The 16,437-nt window shown below is 40.3% G+C and overlaps 1 protein-coding gene across 1 annotated transcript in view; it reads right to left on the reverse strand.

Annotated features, from left to right (window-relative positions):
- LOC149138848 (nucleophosmin) overlaps nt 1-16,437 on the reverse strand; it is an 84,502-nt gene that overhangs the window by 49,381 nt on the left and 18,684 nt on the right. Inside the window, exon 3 of the mRNA XM_089446664.1 lies at nt 14,961-15,029. Coding sequence (XP_089302790.1) covers nt 14,961-15,029 — 69 coding nt within the window. The remainder of the gene's footprint in view (nt 1-14,960; nt 15,030-16,437) is intronic.

The raw sequence follows: 16,437 nt of genomic DNA on the forward strand, positions 1-16,437 counted from the left end.
TGGCATTGCTAGGGCATCAACTCGGGCATCTGAGGCAAACAAAAAGGGATCTTCTGTTCCGCTTAGGCCGAGCCTTAAAAGAAGCATCGATAGAAGGCCAAGACATCCCTTTTAGAGCAAGTTCAGGGTTTTGTTTGGTAATCTGGTTCAGTATTCTTTGCTGTAAGGTTCATTAGTTCTGAAGCTGCATTTCCTTGAGAACAACCTCAATCTGGAGCGAGCTTTGAGGGACAATTTTTACACACAAATTGCTGGATTGATCTGAGTTTTCAGAGGAGATCTGAGGTTGTCCTAACGGCATATTTCAGTAGCCTAATTCGGCCCTGCCTGAGGCAGACTGCGACGTCTCTGAGGCAGGTCTCTGAGGCAGATTTTCGGCCTGCCTGAGGCCTAATTGGGGCCTGCAATCTGAGACCATTTTCGGGTTTGTTTAAGCTGATCTGAGAAGGAATTAAGGGCAGATCCAAAGGCATATTTCTGATGGTCTAACCTGAGGTTAAGGATATTGATATAAGAAGTCTGAAGCAGTCCTTTGAGAAGACTTCCATATTCGGACCTTGATATCTGTTTGTGGAAGTTTTAGAGTAGCTGTTTGGAGAAGCCTTGAATAGGCCCCCCTGATTAAGTTGTGGAGCAGGCTTGGCAGAGTTTTGGAGCTGGAGCAAATCTTGAAGAACTCAAGGCAGAGTTAAGGCATATCTGAAGCATTGTTCTAAGTAAATTTTGGCACAGACCTTTGATGATCTGAAGCAGACTTTGATAGAAGCCTTGAAGCAAACCTCTAATGAAGTAGTGAGGCAGAGTTTTGAGCTATCCTTGAAGGACTGGTGAGGCAGATCAAAGGCAGAGTAAGGATACTTGCATTGATGATCTAAGGTATGCATGTTATTGATTGAACTATCTAAAGATTGCATATGACAAAGGGGCAGAACTGAAGTTGTTTGAACGTTGTTGTAATTGGGCCATTGTCCCGACTACGGGAACCCAAGAAGATTTTGTTTTACCTTTTATTCTATAGGGTGGCAGGATGGTGCTAGGGAAGGAAGTTATAGCTTCCTTCAGGAGGTTGTCGCCTCCTTCTAATGGGAGTTGGTAAATCTTGGGGTTGTAGCCCCTCCAGTTGTAGCTGGTAAATCCGGAAGTTATAGCTCCCCTTCCTTTGATGTGATGTTATTGGTTAATGCTTTTGATACCAAATTGTAAAGAAAAGTGAAATACGGATTCACCCCCCGTCTTAGTATTTCCATAGGAAAAAATGCCACTAAGTGTTGCAAATGCAGAATACATGGCAAACAGCTCTACTAGTTTTGAAGTTATTCGATTTCATAAGTTTATTTCAGAGTTGACCGATTAAATGTTGGAGCCTGCAATGATATATTGCGACAACTAAAGTTGTGTCATATTCTATAGGGTAGCAGGATGGTGCTAGGGAAGGAAGTTATAGTTTCCTTCAGGGGGTTGTTGCCTCCTTCCAGTGGGAGCTGGTAAATGTTGGGGTTGTAGCCCCTCCAGTTATAGCTGGTAAATCCGTAAGTTGTAGCTTCCCTTTATATATATATATATATATATATATATATATATATTGTGTTCCTTTGATGTGATGTTATTGGTTAATGCTTTTGATACTAAATTGTAAAAAAAAAATGTATTCACCCTCCCCCCTCTTAGTATTTCCAAGAAGCAACAATGGCACTTGGTATCACAAATGCAGAATACATGGCAAACAGCTCTACTAATTTTGAAGTTATTCGGCTTCATAAGTTTATTTCAGAGTTGACCGATTAAATGTTGGAGCCTGCAATGATATATTGCGACAATTAAAGTTGTGTCAGGCTCCCTAACGATACGGTGTTTCACAATCACTCCAAGCACAGACAGTTTGTACTATTTCCTTAGAGACAAAGTTCAAAACGGTGCAGTCATCCTAGAGTATGTTCCTTCAGATTCACAAGATGTAATGATCCGACAGTTTGTTCCTTCAGATTCGCTGGGTGTAAATATTTTGACAAGGTTCCTAGCCAAGTGGAATTTTGAAATGTCAAGGAAGAGATTGTATTTGGAGGAGAACGCTTTCCTTGCAAAGAGGGAGTGTTAGATTTTTTTTTACCTTTGTTGCTCGATCAGTTTTCTTTTAGGGTGATGGCACTCCAACTTCATTGCTCTTGGTCACTGTGCATAAGAGCAAAGAGAGCGCAATGTGTATGAGGTTGCAGGACTAGTGGAATAGAAATAGCACACAACAATCATGTAGGAGAAAGATGGGGAGGGTGCTGTTGAAAAGTGTAACTAGGTTCAGTCTTCATAATGACATGTAATTGTAATTTTTGTAAATGATGAAAAGAAGAAAATAAAATTATTATTATAAATTATAATGCCTTGCTTCATGGGTTTCATGAGCAAGAGATTTTATTTTTAGATGGCTCCCATTGTGAGCCTTTAGGATTTGAAAAGTCAAAAAGAGTCAATGTCATGAATGAAGAACCTATAGGATTGTCAAGCAGCCCTCTAAGACAAGCGCAGGTCTCTCCTCTTCAAGTCGGCCTCAAGATGTAGAAGAAACTCATGTCGGCTCACCTTATATGGAGACTCACCTATACGAACTGTTATGTCGGCTTATATTGATAGGCAAACTACTATATATATGGGTGAATGCACTTTGCATTTCCACAGTCAGAAATTCGCATATCTCTCTGAAGTTTGGATAGGAGTACAGTGAAGGGCATATCTCTCTGTGATTTCGGAGGACAATCACAGTCAACAGTTTGGATGTCTCTCTGAGTTTTTCGGTGGACAGTTGCAGTAAGAAGTTCAGAGGTAATCACAGAAAGAACTCAGATAGGAGATGAAGGAACAGCGAAGAAGTTTAAGGGCCAATCACAGGAACAGTAGCTCGGATCTCAGAGGGAGAGTCTCGGTGCCACAGTAGATCACAGATTCATCAAGGGTATAGAAACCACAGTTCAGTGTTATATAGAAGCCACAGTTCGATGAAGGGGCTATTGTTCAGTGATGTATCACAGTGTGTCAGTGCTGCTACAGTGGTCACATTTTGGTGACACTCCATGATATGTTTTGGTGCCATCTCTAGTATATCTACAGTTCGTTGAGGAGATGATCTGTGTTGAGAAGGTCAAAGAGGAAGAGAAGTCACGATGATGAAAAGAGCAGAAGACAGAGAACTAGTGTCTTGGTCTTGGAGTGGCTAATAGGTCAAGGGTCTTGGTCTTGGCATTCGTCAATTGGAATCTCTATAAGAAGAATTTGTGCGGGTTTCCTCTCAAGGAGTGAGAGGTTTTGGCCCTAGTTGATAGCCTACATTCTGTGTCTCTTGTCTATTTATGTTCATGCATTGGTAACTGTTTGATGAAGAAGAACACTAATAACTTAAGCAACTAGAAGATCCTAGTTTAAAGAAATAAAAGTCACTCACAAGCAGTTACTAATTAAGAGAAATCACCTAATTCATGATGCCCTTGATTTCTCAAGAGGTGCATGCTTGCACCAACCTTAGAATACTTCCAAAATTAAACTATTGTTCAAACTTAGCAATTTCATTCGCTTCCTTTTGTGAAGTTTGTTTATGCATGGATTATCTATTGTTAGAATAACACACAGATCTGAAGGGAGTGTTTGCATGAGTTGAGGATTGCGCAAATCAAAAAAGGAGTATGCATCAATGCATGCCACGGTGACCCTCCAATTGGGGCGCAGTAACTCTGGCTCTTCTATCCATGCAGCAGAGCACACTTGTCGAGTATATTAGGGTTATGCTTTGACTAAGTAACCTTAGGCACTTCATGCATGTGATCAAATACATTGTATCTTCCTTCTTCCTGTTCAATAAACGAGATGCAAAGCATAAAATACGTATGCAGTTTGAGTGGTTATGTTTAGTGTTTCCATTGTTCCAATTTCCAACAATATATGTTTGCAAATTAACCTAGCTTATATTTGTTGTTTTCATTGACGTTTTTCCGCTTTAAGCTACCTAGATTTTAGGGTTAAATTTTTTAGTGCAAAATCTACTTTCCATGGTTTGAAATTTCCCACTTTTTTTAATACATCTTATATGTACAGAAATATTTATATCAACACAACAAAAAGCAAAAGAGTATATACAATGGAGCTTGTATCCTCTGTAGAAAATTAATGATCTGCACCCTAACCCCAGTTTACAATTTTGCATGTGCTCATTTGACCCAACCGACATGTTTTGTCATGCTGATATAAATTTCAGAATGCATTTTTTGTAAACATTCAAAGAGTGCTTATACTATTTAACACATTTCCTATCAGCTGAAATTAAAGCTAAATTTAGGCAAGCATATCAAACATGAGATACACTTATTTTTTGTCAAGGTGACTCCCAAAAAACCCCACAGCCTTTTGGGGAAAACCAATCTTCAAAGGATGATTTTATTGCTTGAGAAAATTAGTCGAAGTAGATAAAAAATTAACCACAGTACTTATCTCCTTCAGCTGAAGCATTTAATTCAATTTCTGGAAATTTGTGCCCACTGAAAATAATTTCCAGATTTACAAATTTCATGCCCAGAAATGCTGCCTTGATATCAGTGCCAAATCTGCCTTGAAATCTGTGTTGTAGATGCCTCGGAATTCGTGCCTGAACAACACAGATTTCAAGGCAGATTTGGCACTGATATCAAGGCAGCATTTCTGGGCATGAAATTTGTAGATGCCTCGGAATTCATGCCTGAAGGTGCTTGATTTCTGCGCTGGAGGTGACTGCTGTCGCTCTATTTTCGTGCCAAGAAACAACCTTGAAATTGGCGCTGCCTGTAGCAGCAAACCTGAAATCTCTGCCTCAAAATTTGGGCCCAATCAAGGTAAGAACAGTCCTTGAAATTTGCACACAGCAGCCTTGAAACTCATGCTTCTGCCCTCAATTTCTGTGCTGTTGTTCCCTCGAATTCCATGCTGACTGTTCCTTGATTTTTGTGCCTATTTCCTCCTCAAAATTCGTGCCTCAAATGGCTGCCTCCTAGAAACTTGTGCCTCCTTTCTCTTGCTGCAAACCCTCTTTGAATATCTCATTTTCTCCTCTCCTCTTGCCCTCTCAATAATCTCACGAGTGAATAATAAGAATGAGATTTCCCTTTTCCTTTTATCTCTTAGAAAATATTGAATACCTGAACCTTGGATTCAATGGACGAAATTTGATCTCCAAATCTCAAGATGTGTGGTTGAGATTAACTTTCCCAATTGACCCCCCTCACACATTGGCCCAATTACTTAGGAACCTCCTAGTACCTTTTTCAATTTGTGTACTTTTTCTATTTTCTCATAAAGTGATTTTCTCAACTCACTTTCATATTAGAAGTGAACTTAGTACTTTACACATAAAGTCACTTTATAAAGTGCAAGGGACTTTAATATTAGAAAAGTACATGGTACACCACTTTTAAGTATCTCATCAATCCATGACATTAATATAATATTATAACTCATAAATGTCACCAAGATAAAAGTCATTAATGTGTCTACTAGGCTAAAAGGGATAAATGCCTAGTAACACCTCTCCTTGGTATTATTTTCAACACTCCCTCTCACCAAGGAAAGTGTTGCTCGCCACTCCCATCTTGTCTCTGAAAAAGACATGCTTGCCTCTTGGCAAAGACTTGGTGAGAATGTCTGCTACCTGCTCATCAGTAGATATATACTCAAGCTTCACAACCCCTCGCTGAACCCAGTCTCTGATGAAGTGGTATCTGATCTCTATATGCTTTGACCAATCGTGAAATACTGGATTCTCAGAGAGTTTAATACAACTTTGATTGTCACAGTAAATCATAGTTGGTCTCAGCATTTGACCAAATAGTCCATGGAGCATCTTGCTAAGCCATAATGCCTCGCATCATCCCTGACTAGCTGCCATGTACTCTGCTTCTGTGTTGCTCAACACCACTGACTTTTGTTTCTTATTGAACCATGACACAACTGTCGAGCCCAATGAGAAACAACATCTGGAAGTGCTCTTCCAGTCACTGACACTGCCAGCCCAATCTAAGTCTGTGCAACCAATCAATCTGACCCCATCACATCTGACATAGTCCAACCCATAATCCATTGTACCCTCCAAGTATCTCAACACATGTTTCGCATCCACCCAATGTACTCTCCTAGGCTCCATCATAAACTGACTCAATGTATTGACTGCAAAACAAGTATCATGTCTAATATTGACCATATACGTCAATGAACTGATCAGCTGACGATGCAAAGTGGGGTCCACCAACTCGGAATCAACATCATGCAGTTTCTTCCAATTGGTGATCATAGGAGTATACAAAGTGGGGTCCACCAACTCGAAATCAACATCATGCAGTTTCTTTCAATTGGTGATCATAAGAGTAGCCATAGGCCTGCAACCATCCATATGAAATCTCCTCAGGATATCTCCTGCATACCTACCCTGGCCCACAAAGATGTGCCCATCCTCCTGCCAAACCTCCATCCCCCAGAAGTAATGCATAAGCCCCATATCAGCCATATCAAACTCTGAAGCAAGATATCTCTTGCAATGCTAGATGACTGTCCTCCCCTGTAATAAACAAGTCATCCACATATAGTACCAAAATGAGTGGATCGTCACCTACCAAAATAAAGTATAGGTTTGGATCTGCATCACTCTTCTAGAAACCCAGTTGTTACAAGTAGGCATCTATCCTCTCGTACCATGCCCTTGGTGCCTGCTTCAATCCATACAAATCTTTCTTCGACCTAAATACATGAGAATCACTCCCATGCAACCCAAAGCCCTCTGATTGCTCAATCTACACCTCCTCCTATATAACACTATTGAGAAAAGCGATCTCCACATCTATCTGGTGAATCTGCCATCCCATCTCAGCTGTTATAGATATAACTGCTCTAATGGAAGTATAAAGAGCAATCGGTGAAAATGTCTCCTCATAGTCAACTCCCTCTATCTATGAGTACCCCCGCGCCACAAACCGAGCTTTGAACTCCTCAACGATACCATCCGCAGCATGCTTGATCTTGTCGAGCCACTTGGAAGTCACAAGTGACTTCCCATCATGACGTGGCACTACCTCCCAAACATCATTCTTCGTGATAAAGGAATATTCCAAATCTGTCGTCTAGCGGCCTCCTCAAAACTAGTTGGCTCTGTCTCTACAACATTTGCCACGAAACCAGCCAAACTCTCTGGCATTCTGCTCTCCCTCACTAACCACTTGGGTCTCCCAACTGCCTTTTGAGCCTCCATCAAGGTCTCCCGAAGCCATCTTGGCTTCCTCTTCCCTGCAGTAGTCTCCTGTGGAGGTATGGAAAAATCCTCATTTGGTGCCTCTCCTAGCGAGGAAGGCTCTGACCTAACCAAAGGAGATCCTGAACTCTTAAATATCATGCCCGATGAACCTGCACCAGGTGATCCAGTACCAAGCAAAGCTATGCTCTGTGAACCTATCACCCCTGAAGAAGGTGAACCTCTTGATCTTGGTGTACCACCCGATGCTTCTGAAACCTGTGGAGTTGCCCCTCGCTGAGGAGCCTGCTGCTCTACCTAATCAATCTCCCAAGACCTCCTCAAAGCCTTCTCCTCCTCAAATCTCACATCCTACCTCAGGACAATCTTCCTCTGTGTAGGAAGGTATATGCAGTAGGCTTTGTTGGTCTCGCTATAACCCATCAGTATACCTCTCTCTGTTGTGGGTTCTAGCTTCATCCTCTTCTCCTCAGGGACGTGTGAATATGTAAGGCACCCAAATATCCTGATGTGCCCAACTTTCGGCTTCTTGCCGGTATATATCTCCTCAGGAGTCTTGCTCCCCAAGACTCTATGTGGGCTCCGGTTCTGCAAATAAACAATAGTGTTAACCGCCTCGGCCCACAAGAAGAAAGGTAAACTTTGATCATGCAGCATCACTCTAGCTACACCCACAATGGTCTTGTTCTTCCTCTCTACCACCCCATTCTGTTGAGGGTTATAAGGCACAATGAGCTCCCTCTTTATGCCGACACTCCCACAAAAGTCTCTCATCTATGCTGAAGTGTACTCACCCCCATTGTCTGATCTCAACACCCTGATCTTCCTCCCTGTCTGGTTCTCCACAAGAGCCTTAAACTCTTGGAATCGCCGAAAGACCTCATCCTTGGTCTTCAAAATGTAAATCCAAGTCCTCCTGGAGTGGTCATTAATGAAAGTCACATAGTACTCATATCTGCTCAACAAGACATGGGACATGGGACCACATACAACAGAATGAATAAAATCAAGGACACCCGCCACTCTGTTGTCACTGCTCTGGAAAGGTGTCTTGGTGTACTTTCCCAAATCACACCTCCCACATACATCATGATGATCAGTGCTGAAGTCTGGAAACCAGGTTACCATCTCCCTCAACATCCTGAAAGCTCCATGGTGCAAGTGGGCCATCCTCTTGTGCCACAACTCACATAAACCACTACTTTTGGTCTGAGCCACCATATAGCTCGAAGACGCTGAAACACGAGTCTATATAGTCTCCCACTACGAGATCCAATCACATGAGCAAACTCGATTTTGAATCCTCTAGGATACAATAGCACTTGTCCTTTTCAAAACAGTACCTCATACCCCTGTCCTCCAAGCTGGAAACTGATATCAAACTCTTCTTCAACCCTGGAACATAAATAACATTTGTCACCTTCAGAGGAGGTAATGACTCCCTCTAAAAGGATATTATACCCATACCTGTCGCCTTAACTTTGGAGTTGTCGCCAAGCACAACCTCTAAGTCAATGTCATCCTCCAAAAGGCACGAGAAGTGCTCTCTAACTCCGATCATATGGCAGGATGCTCCACTGCCTATGAACCATGCACGGGAAGATGTGACATGAGTGGCTAAACTCACCACCAAAGCACACTCTGAATCAAACATAGCCACAAACTCATCCACATATGTTGTAGTTGCAACTCCTTGTTTCTTCTTACCCTTCTTGTTGGGACACTGAACTGCATAGTGACCCATCTTCCCACAAGCAAAGCATTTCACCTTACTCATGTCTTTCTCCTTAACCTTCTACTTCCCCTTATCCTGCGCTTTGCTCCACTAGAAGACCACTTCTTGATCTTCTTTGTCCTCTTGCCCTTTGCCGCAAGAGCAACATTCTCCTCTTCACCTCCCCCACCACTCTTGCTGCCACTACACATGCTTCTCTGGATCTCCTCCTGAAGGAAATCATCCCACATCATCCTCCATCCAGGAAAATGCTCTCTAGCCACCAAGCTATGGATAAAACTATCCCACATCTCGGTGAACCCCTCCAAAGCAATGTGAACCAACTGCTCCTCTAGAATAGTCTCTCCAATAGCAGTCAACTCATCTTTCACCTATGAGACCCTGGTGAAGAAAGATGTAACATTGTCGGTCTTGGTCATCTTGGTGTTGCATAATTTTTGTTTCAACACCATCTTCCTATTCTCATTAGAACTCTAGTGCAAAGAGACCAAGATGTAAAATTGTCGATCTTGATCATCTTGGTGTTGCATAATTTTTGTCTCAACACCATCTTTCTATTCTCATTAAAACTCTAGTGCAAAGAGACCAAGGACTCCCACATCTGATACACATATCTCATCCCTGAAACATCAGGGAACAAATTATTCTTGATGGCATCTAGAAGGATCCTCTTTGCCTTCACATTTTTCTTGGTGAATTCTACCAATAGAGTTGGATGAGTGGGCGGTTGTACCACTGCTTGTACAATATCCCACACTTCCACCTCCTCTAGTAAAAGCATAATCCTCTCCTCTCCTTAGATATGGCATCCATTGTACATCAATGATTAATTATTCCAACATCAACCATCTAGAATGTAGATTGCTCCTCTTGTCTAGGCTTCGCCTCTACTTCAATTCTATAGGGATATTAGTCAACATTGCCTAATTTTGATCAAACAGACTAATCCAAGCCTTATAATATGGTAGAGAAAGCTTAACATATCTAATCAATGATTTTGACTTGAATGAAGGGTACATAATTGCTAAGGTCATGACAAAGGAGTTCAACAATCAACAACACCAACACTGAGGTACATATAAGGCTTAGTGCTCTTGATGAAATGCCAATCACATGTCCTCATACATGATATAATCCAATTAAACGCCACAATTCCATTGATCCTAAAAATTGCTAAGCCTGCTGAATTTTGAATGGGGCATGAAATTCTATTTTCTCCATATGAAGTCTGATGAGGTTGGAACCACTCTCAAACATGCTGAGTCATTTCATGGTAAGGTTAAAAGTAAAAGGATGGAAATGAAAGATAAAGGAGAATGTCACTTTTACTTTAAGAATTTAACATTACCATTGGGAGCATCTAGGAAGCGTTTAGGGAGCATTAAGGGGCACCTTGGGAGTATTCGGAAAGTGTAGTTCCTCACATAACAGTTCGAAATTTCCAAAAAAAACAAAAAAATCCCTACGGAACCGTGTGAACTGTCCACCTTCTCTTGGATCCGCTCGCGATCCACCACAAATCCATGCCCAAACCTCCACAGATCCACACCCGATCCTTTCCGGATCCGCGAATCGAGCAACAGGAACCGCGGATCGGGGCCCCACTGATCCAATTTTCCAAGAATCGCCAAAAAAAGGCAAAACCGTGGATCTAATTCTTGGATCTGCAGTTTCACCGAAGGATTGATGGCGAATCCGTACAGGACACGGTTCTGCCTCCAGATCCTTGGAGGGGGGGGCAGTTCCTTCAACTAAGAGCTGTAGCATTTAATTCAATTTCTGGAAATTTGTACCCACTGAAAATAATTTCCATATTTACAAATTTCATGCCCATAAATGTTGCCTTGATATCAGTGCCCTTGAAATCAGTGTTGTATATGCCTTGAAATTCGTGCCTGAAACAACCTCAAAATCAATGCTCCCTCTAGTAGCAAACCCGAAATCTCTCCCTCAAAATTTGGGCCCAATCAAGGTAAGTACAATCCTCGAAATTTGCGCACAACAGCCTCAAAACTCATGCCTCTACCCTCGATTTTTGTGTTGATGTTCATCCGAATTCTATGCTGACTGTTCCTCGATTTATGTGCATGTTTCCTCTTCAAAAATCGCACCTCTAATGGTTGCCTCCTAGAAACTCGTGCATCATTTCTCTTGCTGCAAACCCTCCTTAAAGATCTGCTTTTCTCCTCTTTTCTTGCTCTCTCAATAATCTCATGAGTGAATAATAAGAATGAGCTCTCCCTTTTCCTTTTATCTCTTAGAAAATATTGAATCCCTAAACCTAAGATTCAATGGATGAGATTTGATCTCCAAATCTCAAAATGTGTGGTTGAGATTAACTTTCCCAATTGACCCCCCTCACACATTGGCCCCATTACTTAAAAGCCTCCTAGTACCTTTTTCAAGTTGTGTACCTTTTTCTATTTTCTCATAAAGTGATTTTCTCAACTCACTTTAATATTAGAAAAAGTGAACTTAGTACTTTACACAGTGCAAGTGACTTTAATATTAGAAAAGTACATGGTACACCACTTTTAAGTATCTCTTCCATCCATGACATTAATATAACTCATAAATGTCACCAAGATAAAAGTCATTAATGTGTCTACTAGGCTAAAAGGGATAAATGCCTAGTAACACCTCTCCTTGGTATTATTTTCAACATCCCCTTCCTCAACGCTACTAAAGTGGAAATAAAATCAGAATATGCCACTTCATGTAGAGATTTGGCAACCTTAATAACCAAAGAACCTTTGGCCAACAACTACATATGTACCTCAACCTTCTACATGGTACAAAATGCACACAATGAACTGACCTCATTATCAACCAGCCTAGATCCACCTTAACTCCAGATCTACCGAGTGCCGAGAGGGACCAAATCTCTTTTCACTCTAAAAGAGGTTTGCATCTCAAGATATTTGATCCCACTCAGCGCTTGGTAGATCTAGAGTTAAGATGGATCTAGGCTGGTTTAATTTCCCCCTTTAAATAGGCTATATGCCACATGAATACCATGGGTTCTCAATACCATGGATCATTACTATGTGTCATTTTTTTATTATCATTTTATTTTTATAGGGTTATTTTTATTTTTTTTATTTTGACGGAGTCAAAATGTTTACACTATATTACATTACAACATCTTGGTATTATTTTCAACATCCTCTTCCTCAATGCTACTAAAGTGGAAATAAAATCAGAATATGCCACTTCATGTAGAGATTTGGCAACCTTAATAACCAAAGAACCTTTGGCCAACAACTACATATGTACCTCAACCTTCCACATGGTACAAAATGCACACAAAGAACTGACCTCATTATCAACCAGCCTAGATCCATCTTAACTCCAGATCTACCGAGTGCCAAGAGGGATCAAATCTCTTTCCACTCTAAAAGAGGTTCGCATCTCAAGAAATTTGATCCCTCTCAACGCTTGGTAGATCTAGTGTTAAGATGGATCTAGGCTGGTTTAATTTCCCCCTTTAAATAGGCTATATGCCACATGAATACCATGGGTTCTCAATACCATAGATCAATACTGTGTCATTTTTATTTTTATTATCATTTTATTTTTATAGGGTTATTTTTATTTTTATTTTATTTTGACGGAGTCAAAATGTTTACATTATATTACATTACAACATCTCTACCACACTGGGCTGGAGAGCGCCTCTCAGCGCAAAAGCAAGCCAACACTAAATCTTCCAGAGGGTATACAGAGCAGAAGTCCTCAATGCCAAATCAAAACAAGTAGTTGTAATCACCAAGTAGAGTTGCCCACCAATGAATCCTTCCTTGAGAAACACTGACAACTGATCCTGAATCTACTTTGAAAGTTCTAACCTTTCTTCACAAAGGAACAATCCAAGAGCATGTGTTTCACTGGCTCCAAGCATTTGCAAACAGGACAGAGGCCATCAAAAAGCCCACTCTTTGCCAACCTGGCCTTGGAGGGAGCCCTGCTAAATAACCTGAAACTTGTAGGATAGTCGATAGACTACACACTATGTAGTCGAGGAATACACCTGTCCTCCGAATCTGTGGACATCCAAAGCGCATTGACAACAAGGGCCAGTGCACAACCTTGATGCAACAGGGAATAACCTCTGTGAGTTACTAGAGTTAAGATGGATCTAGGCTGGTTTAATTTCCCCCTTTAAATAGGCTATATGCCACATGAATACCATGAGTTCTCAATACCATAAATCAATACTATGTGTCATTTTTATTTTTATTCTCATTTTATTTTTATAGGGTTATTTTTATTTTGTTATTTTTATTTTTAGTTTATTTTGATGGAGTCAAAATGTTTCCATTATATTACATTACAACATCTCTACCATACTGGGCTGGACAGTGCCTCTCAGCGCAAAAACAAGCCAACACTAAATCTTCCAAAGGGTATACAGAGCAGAAGTCCTCAATGCCAAATCAAAACAAATAGTTGTAATCACCAAGTAGAGTTGCCCACCAATGAATCCTTCCTTGAGAAGCACTGACAACTGATCCTGAATGTACTTTGAAAGTTCTAACCTTTCTTCACAAAGGAACAATCCATGTGTTTCACTGGCTCCGAGCATTTGCAAACAGGACAGAGACCATCAAAAAGCCCACTCTTTGCCAACCTGGCCTTGGAGGGAGCCCTGCTAAATAACCTGAAACTTGTAGGATAGTCGATAGACTACACACTATGTGATCGAGGAATACACCTGTCCTCCGAATCTGTGGACATCCAACGCGCATTGACGACAGAGGCCAGTACACAACCTTGATGCAAAATGGAATAACCTCTGTGAGTTACACTGCTGGTTGGGGCACCCAAAACTCTACCCCCAATCCTATCAAAATGGCCCTAACGCTGCAAAATTCATGTTGGATGGATCCTCCTCAGGGATAAGCCAAACAAGTTCAGTGATAGTTGGTCGGTCTTAGGAATCAAAGTACACCAATCCTTCCACAAACATGCTACAGAATCCCATAGATCCTGCCAAAAGAAGATGCCCTTCATACTCAAACAGTGGGCTTGGAAGACAGTAGCAGGTTTGGTAAGATGGAATACAGATGGCAGTAAAACAGGTTAGGATTTGGCACGACGACCTATTTGGAGTTGAATGTAACAAGGTTCATCTATTGCAGGGGTTTAGATTTTGTACTTTTACCATTATACTTGATCTAAATCTTCAATTAAAAAATTAAAAAATCCCCCTCCTCCTTGCAGCTTTTTGTTATCTATCAGGGACCAGGGTACATTAATTTCTGAACTTCAATGTGTTTCATTATGTTTGTCACTGCTATTGCTGATTTTGAAACTGCAAAAGTCTTAGAGCTTCCCACGAACCACTTGCAAATCTCAAAAGGATTAATTGATACAAACATTTTGTAATTTTGTGTGTTTCTGATAAGTTTTATATGACTAAAAGCCTGCCTCCAATTATAATACATATTATGTTGTTAAAAAATTGACTGGGTATCAAGCACTAACATTTTTTTAATAGATTGACAATATGCGTATTTGGAGATGATCCAACTAACTATGATGGCAACAGTGATACTCTTCAGGAATGTCAACTGTAATTTCAAGTGCAATAGCACAATGGAACCGTGAAGAGATATTGAATGACTGTATACTATATCTTACAAGTTTCTGCACACGATGGGTAGGTTTCTAGTTGCATGCACTATAATAGTAAAGACATCAGGGATTTTTGAGCAATAATAGTGATCAATAAGGCTTTTGTGAGAGTACCCATCTTCCAGTAACAAGAGATGAACATACAAAATCTGTCTATTTACATTAATCTAACATAAAACAAAATGCCAACCTAGCAGCATGCTAGGGTTTTAGGATTGACCAGGGACCATATTGTCGATGGATCAAAGATTCCTTACAGTTCTTGGCAGTGCAAAGCATGAAGCCATGATTCCTTAAAACTGCTCTAGATCTAACTCCAAAAGAAAAGGATGATCATACCTCTTGGCAAGTTCGTTCTATGGTCCTGCACTCTGCATTACAATCTCCCTCTTGCTCTTGTTCAACAAGCTGAATCCACCAGAAGTATGAGCACATTCATGATTAATAAAGTTTAAATGCATATACAACAATCATATCAAAGGATTTTAATTTTTACATGACATTCTCCCCAAGAGTGGAGTGGAACCAGTATGAAGCGATGAAACTAATGAACTATTATAGAATGAAAAGCATGATAACATTAAAATTTGTCCAGGTAAGTTCAACTTATCTATGTAAAATCACTTCACAGATAAGGATTGTTTTGACTTGAATGCTTCAACGGTACTACACTCTAATCACTCAGAGGGAAATGTAGAGCTAGATATGTTGGAACACAGGAGCTTCGCAGCATAAATATTAATTAGAAAGAAATGAATTTAAATGGATCCAAATATTTTGGGACAGAAAAAGCGTATGATGAAGCTATGCCTGGAGTATATACTGTATATACTCCAAATATTTAAATGGATCCAAATATTTTGTGACACAAAAAGCGTATGATGAAGCTATGCCTGGAGTATATACTGTATATACCATCATGGAGCCAAGAGAATAAAACCATAAATAATATGGCAGGTCTTACAAAGCAACTTAAGACATGAATCAGCATGTATGATTCAGGATGTGATTGATTCATTTAATACCACAGTTGCACATGTTTCACGGAATGCTGAAACAATCAGTTAGCATCAAAAATATATCTGCAACAGATGTACAAAACAAAGCTAAGGGTTTTAAGAGGAGATAGAATGCTCTATTGAAATTGCCAACCATCCATACTGAAAAATTAACGTATTTGGCATCAATACCAAAACAAACAATAGCATCAAATTTAATGATCGACAAAACAAAGTGAAAAATATTTAAGATCCTGACAGGTATTAGCTGGTCTTTTAGGAACAAATTCCTACGGATAACTTGCTCACCCTTGAATAGAAGATTTATTAACATTTTAGTGGATAATGCACACTTTCATAGACACCAAGTAGTTAAGCTAAAGAAGTTAACCTAAATTGTATTACGAAGTCATCAATCAAGGGAGAAACTGGTCCTTGGTGAAGAATTGAAATCCAGTGCATCAGTGGGGTACAAACACAGGAAGAGATGGTAGCAGTGTGGTGTTCTGATCCACCCAATGTGAAAAATCTTAGAAACCCCACATGATTAGTTGCCATTTACCATACAGTCAACTGCACTTAAGGAGATTAAATTTGTTTAAAGGTCTCAGGCTTCTGAACTTTGATCCCATTATTGTTGTTATGTAGCTTGTATAAAAGTTAGTTTGTTAGTAAGATAACATAACATAACTATATTATTAATGTCTGACAAATGACCACAAAAGTAGGCCAATGCGACTGAAGCAATGTTGCACGAAGCGGGAGCGAAGCGGAAGCGGGAGCGCGGAAGCGTCATTTTCCAAAAATCTAGGAAGCGA

The sequence above is a fragment of the Pinus tabuliformis genome, chromosome X (assembly GCF_031772625.1).
Source record: "Pinus tabuliformis cultivar Carrire ecotype Pingquan chromosome X, CPIR1, whole genome shotgun sequence".
Classification (NCBI taxonomy): domain Eukaryota; kingdom Viridiplantae; phylum Streptophyta; class Pinopsida; order Pinales; family Pinaceae; genus Pinus; species Pinus tabuliformis.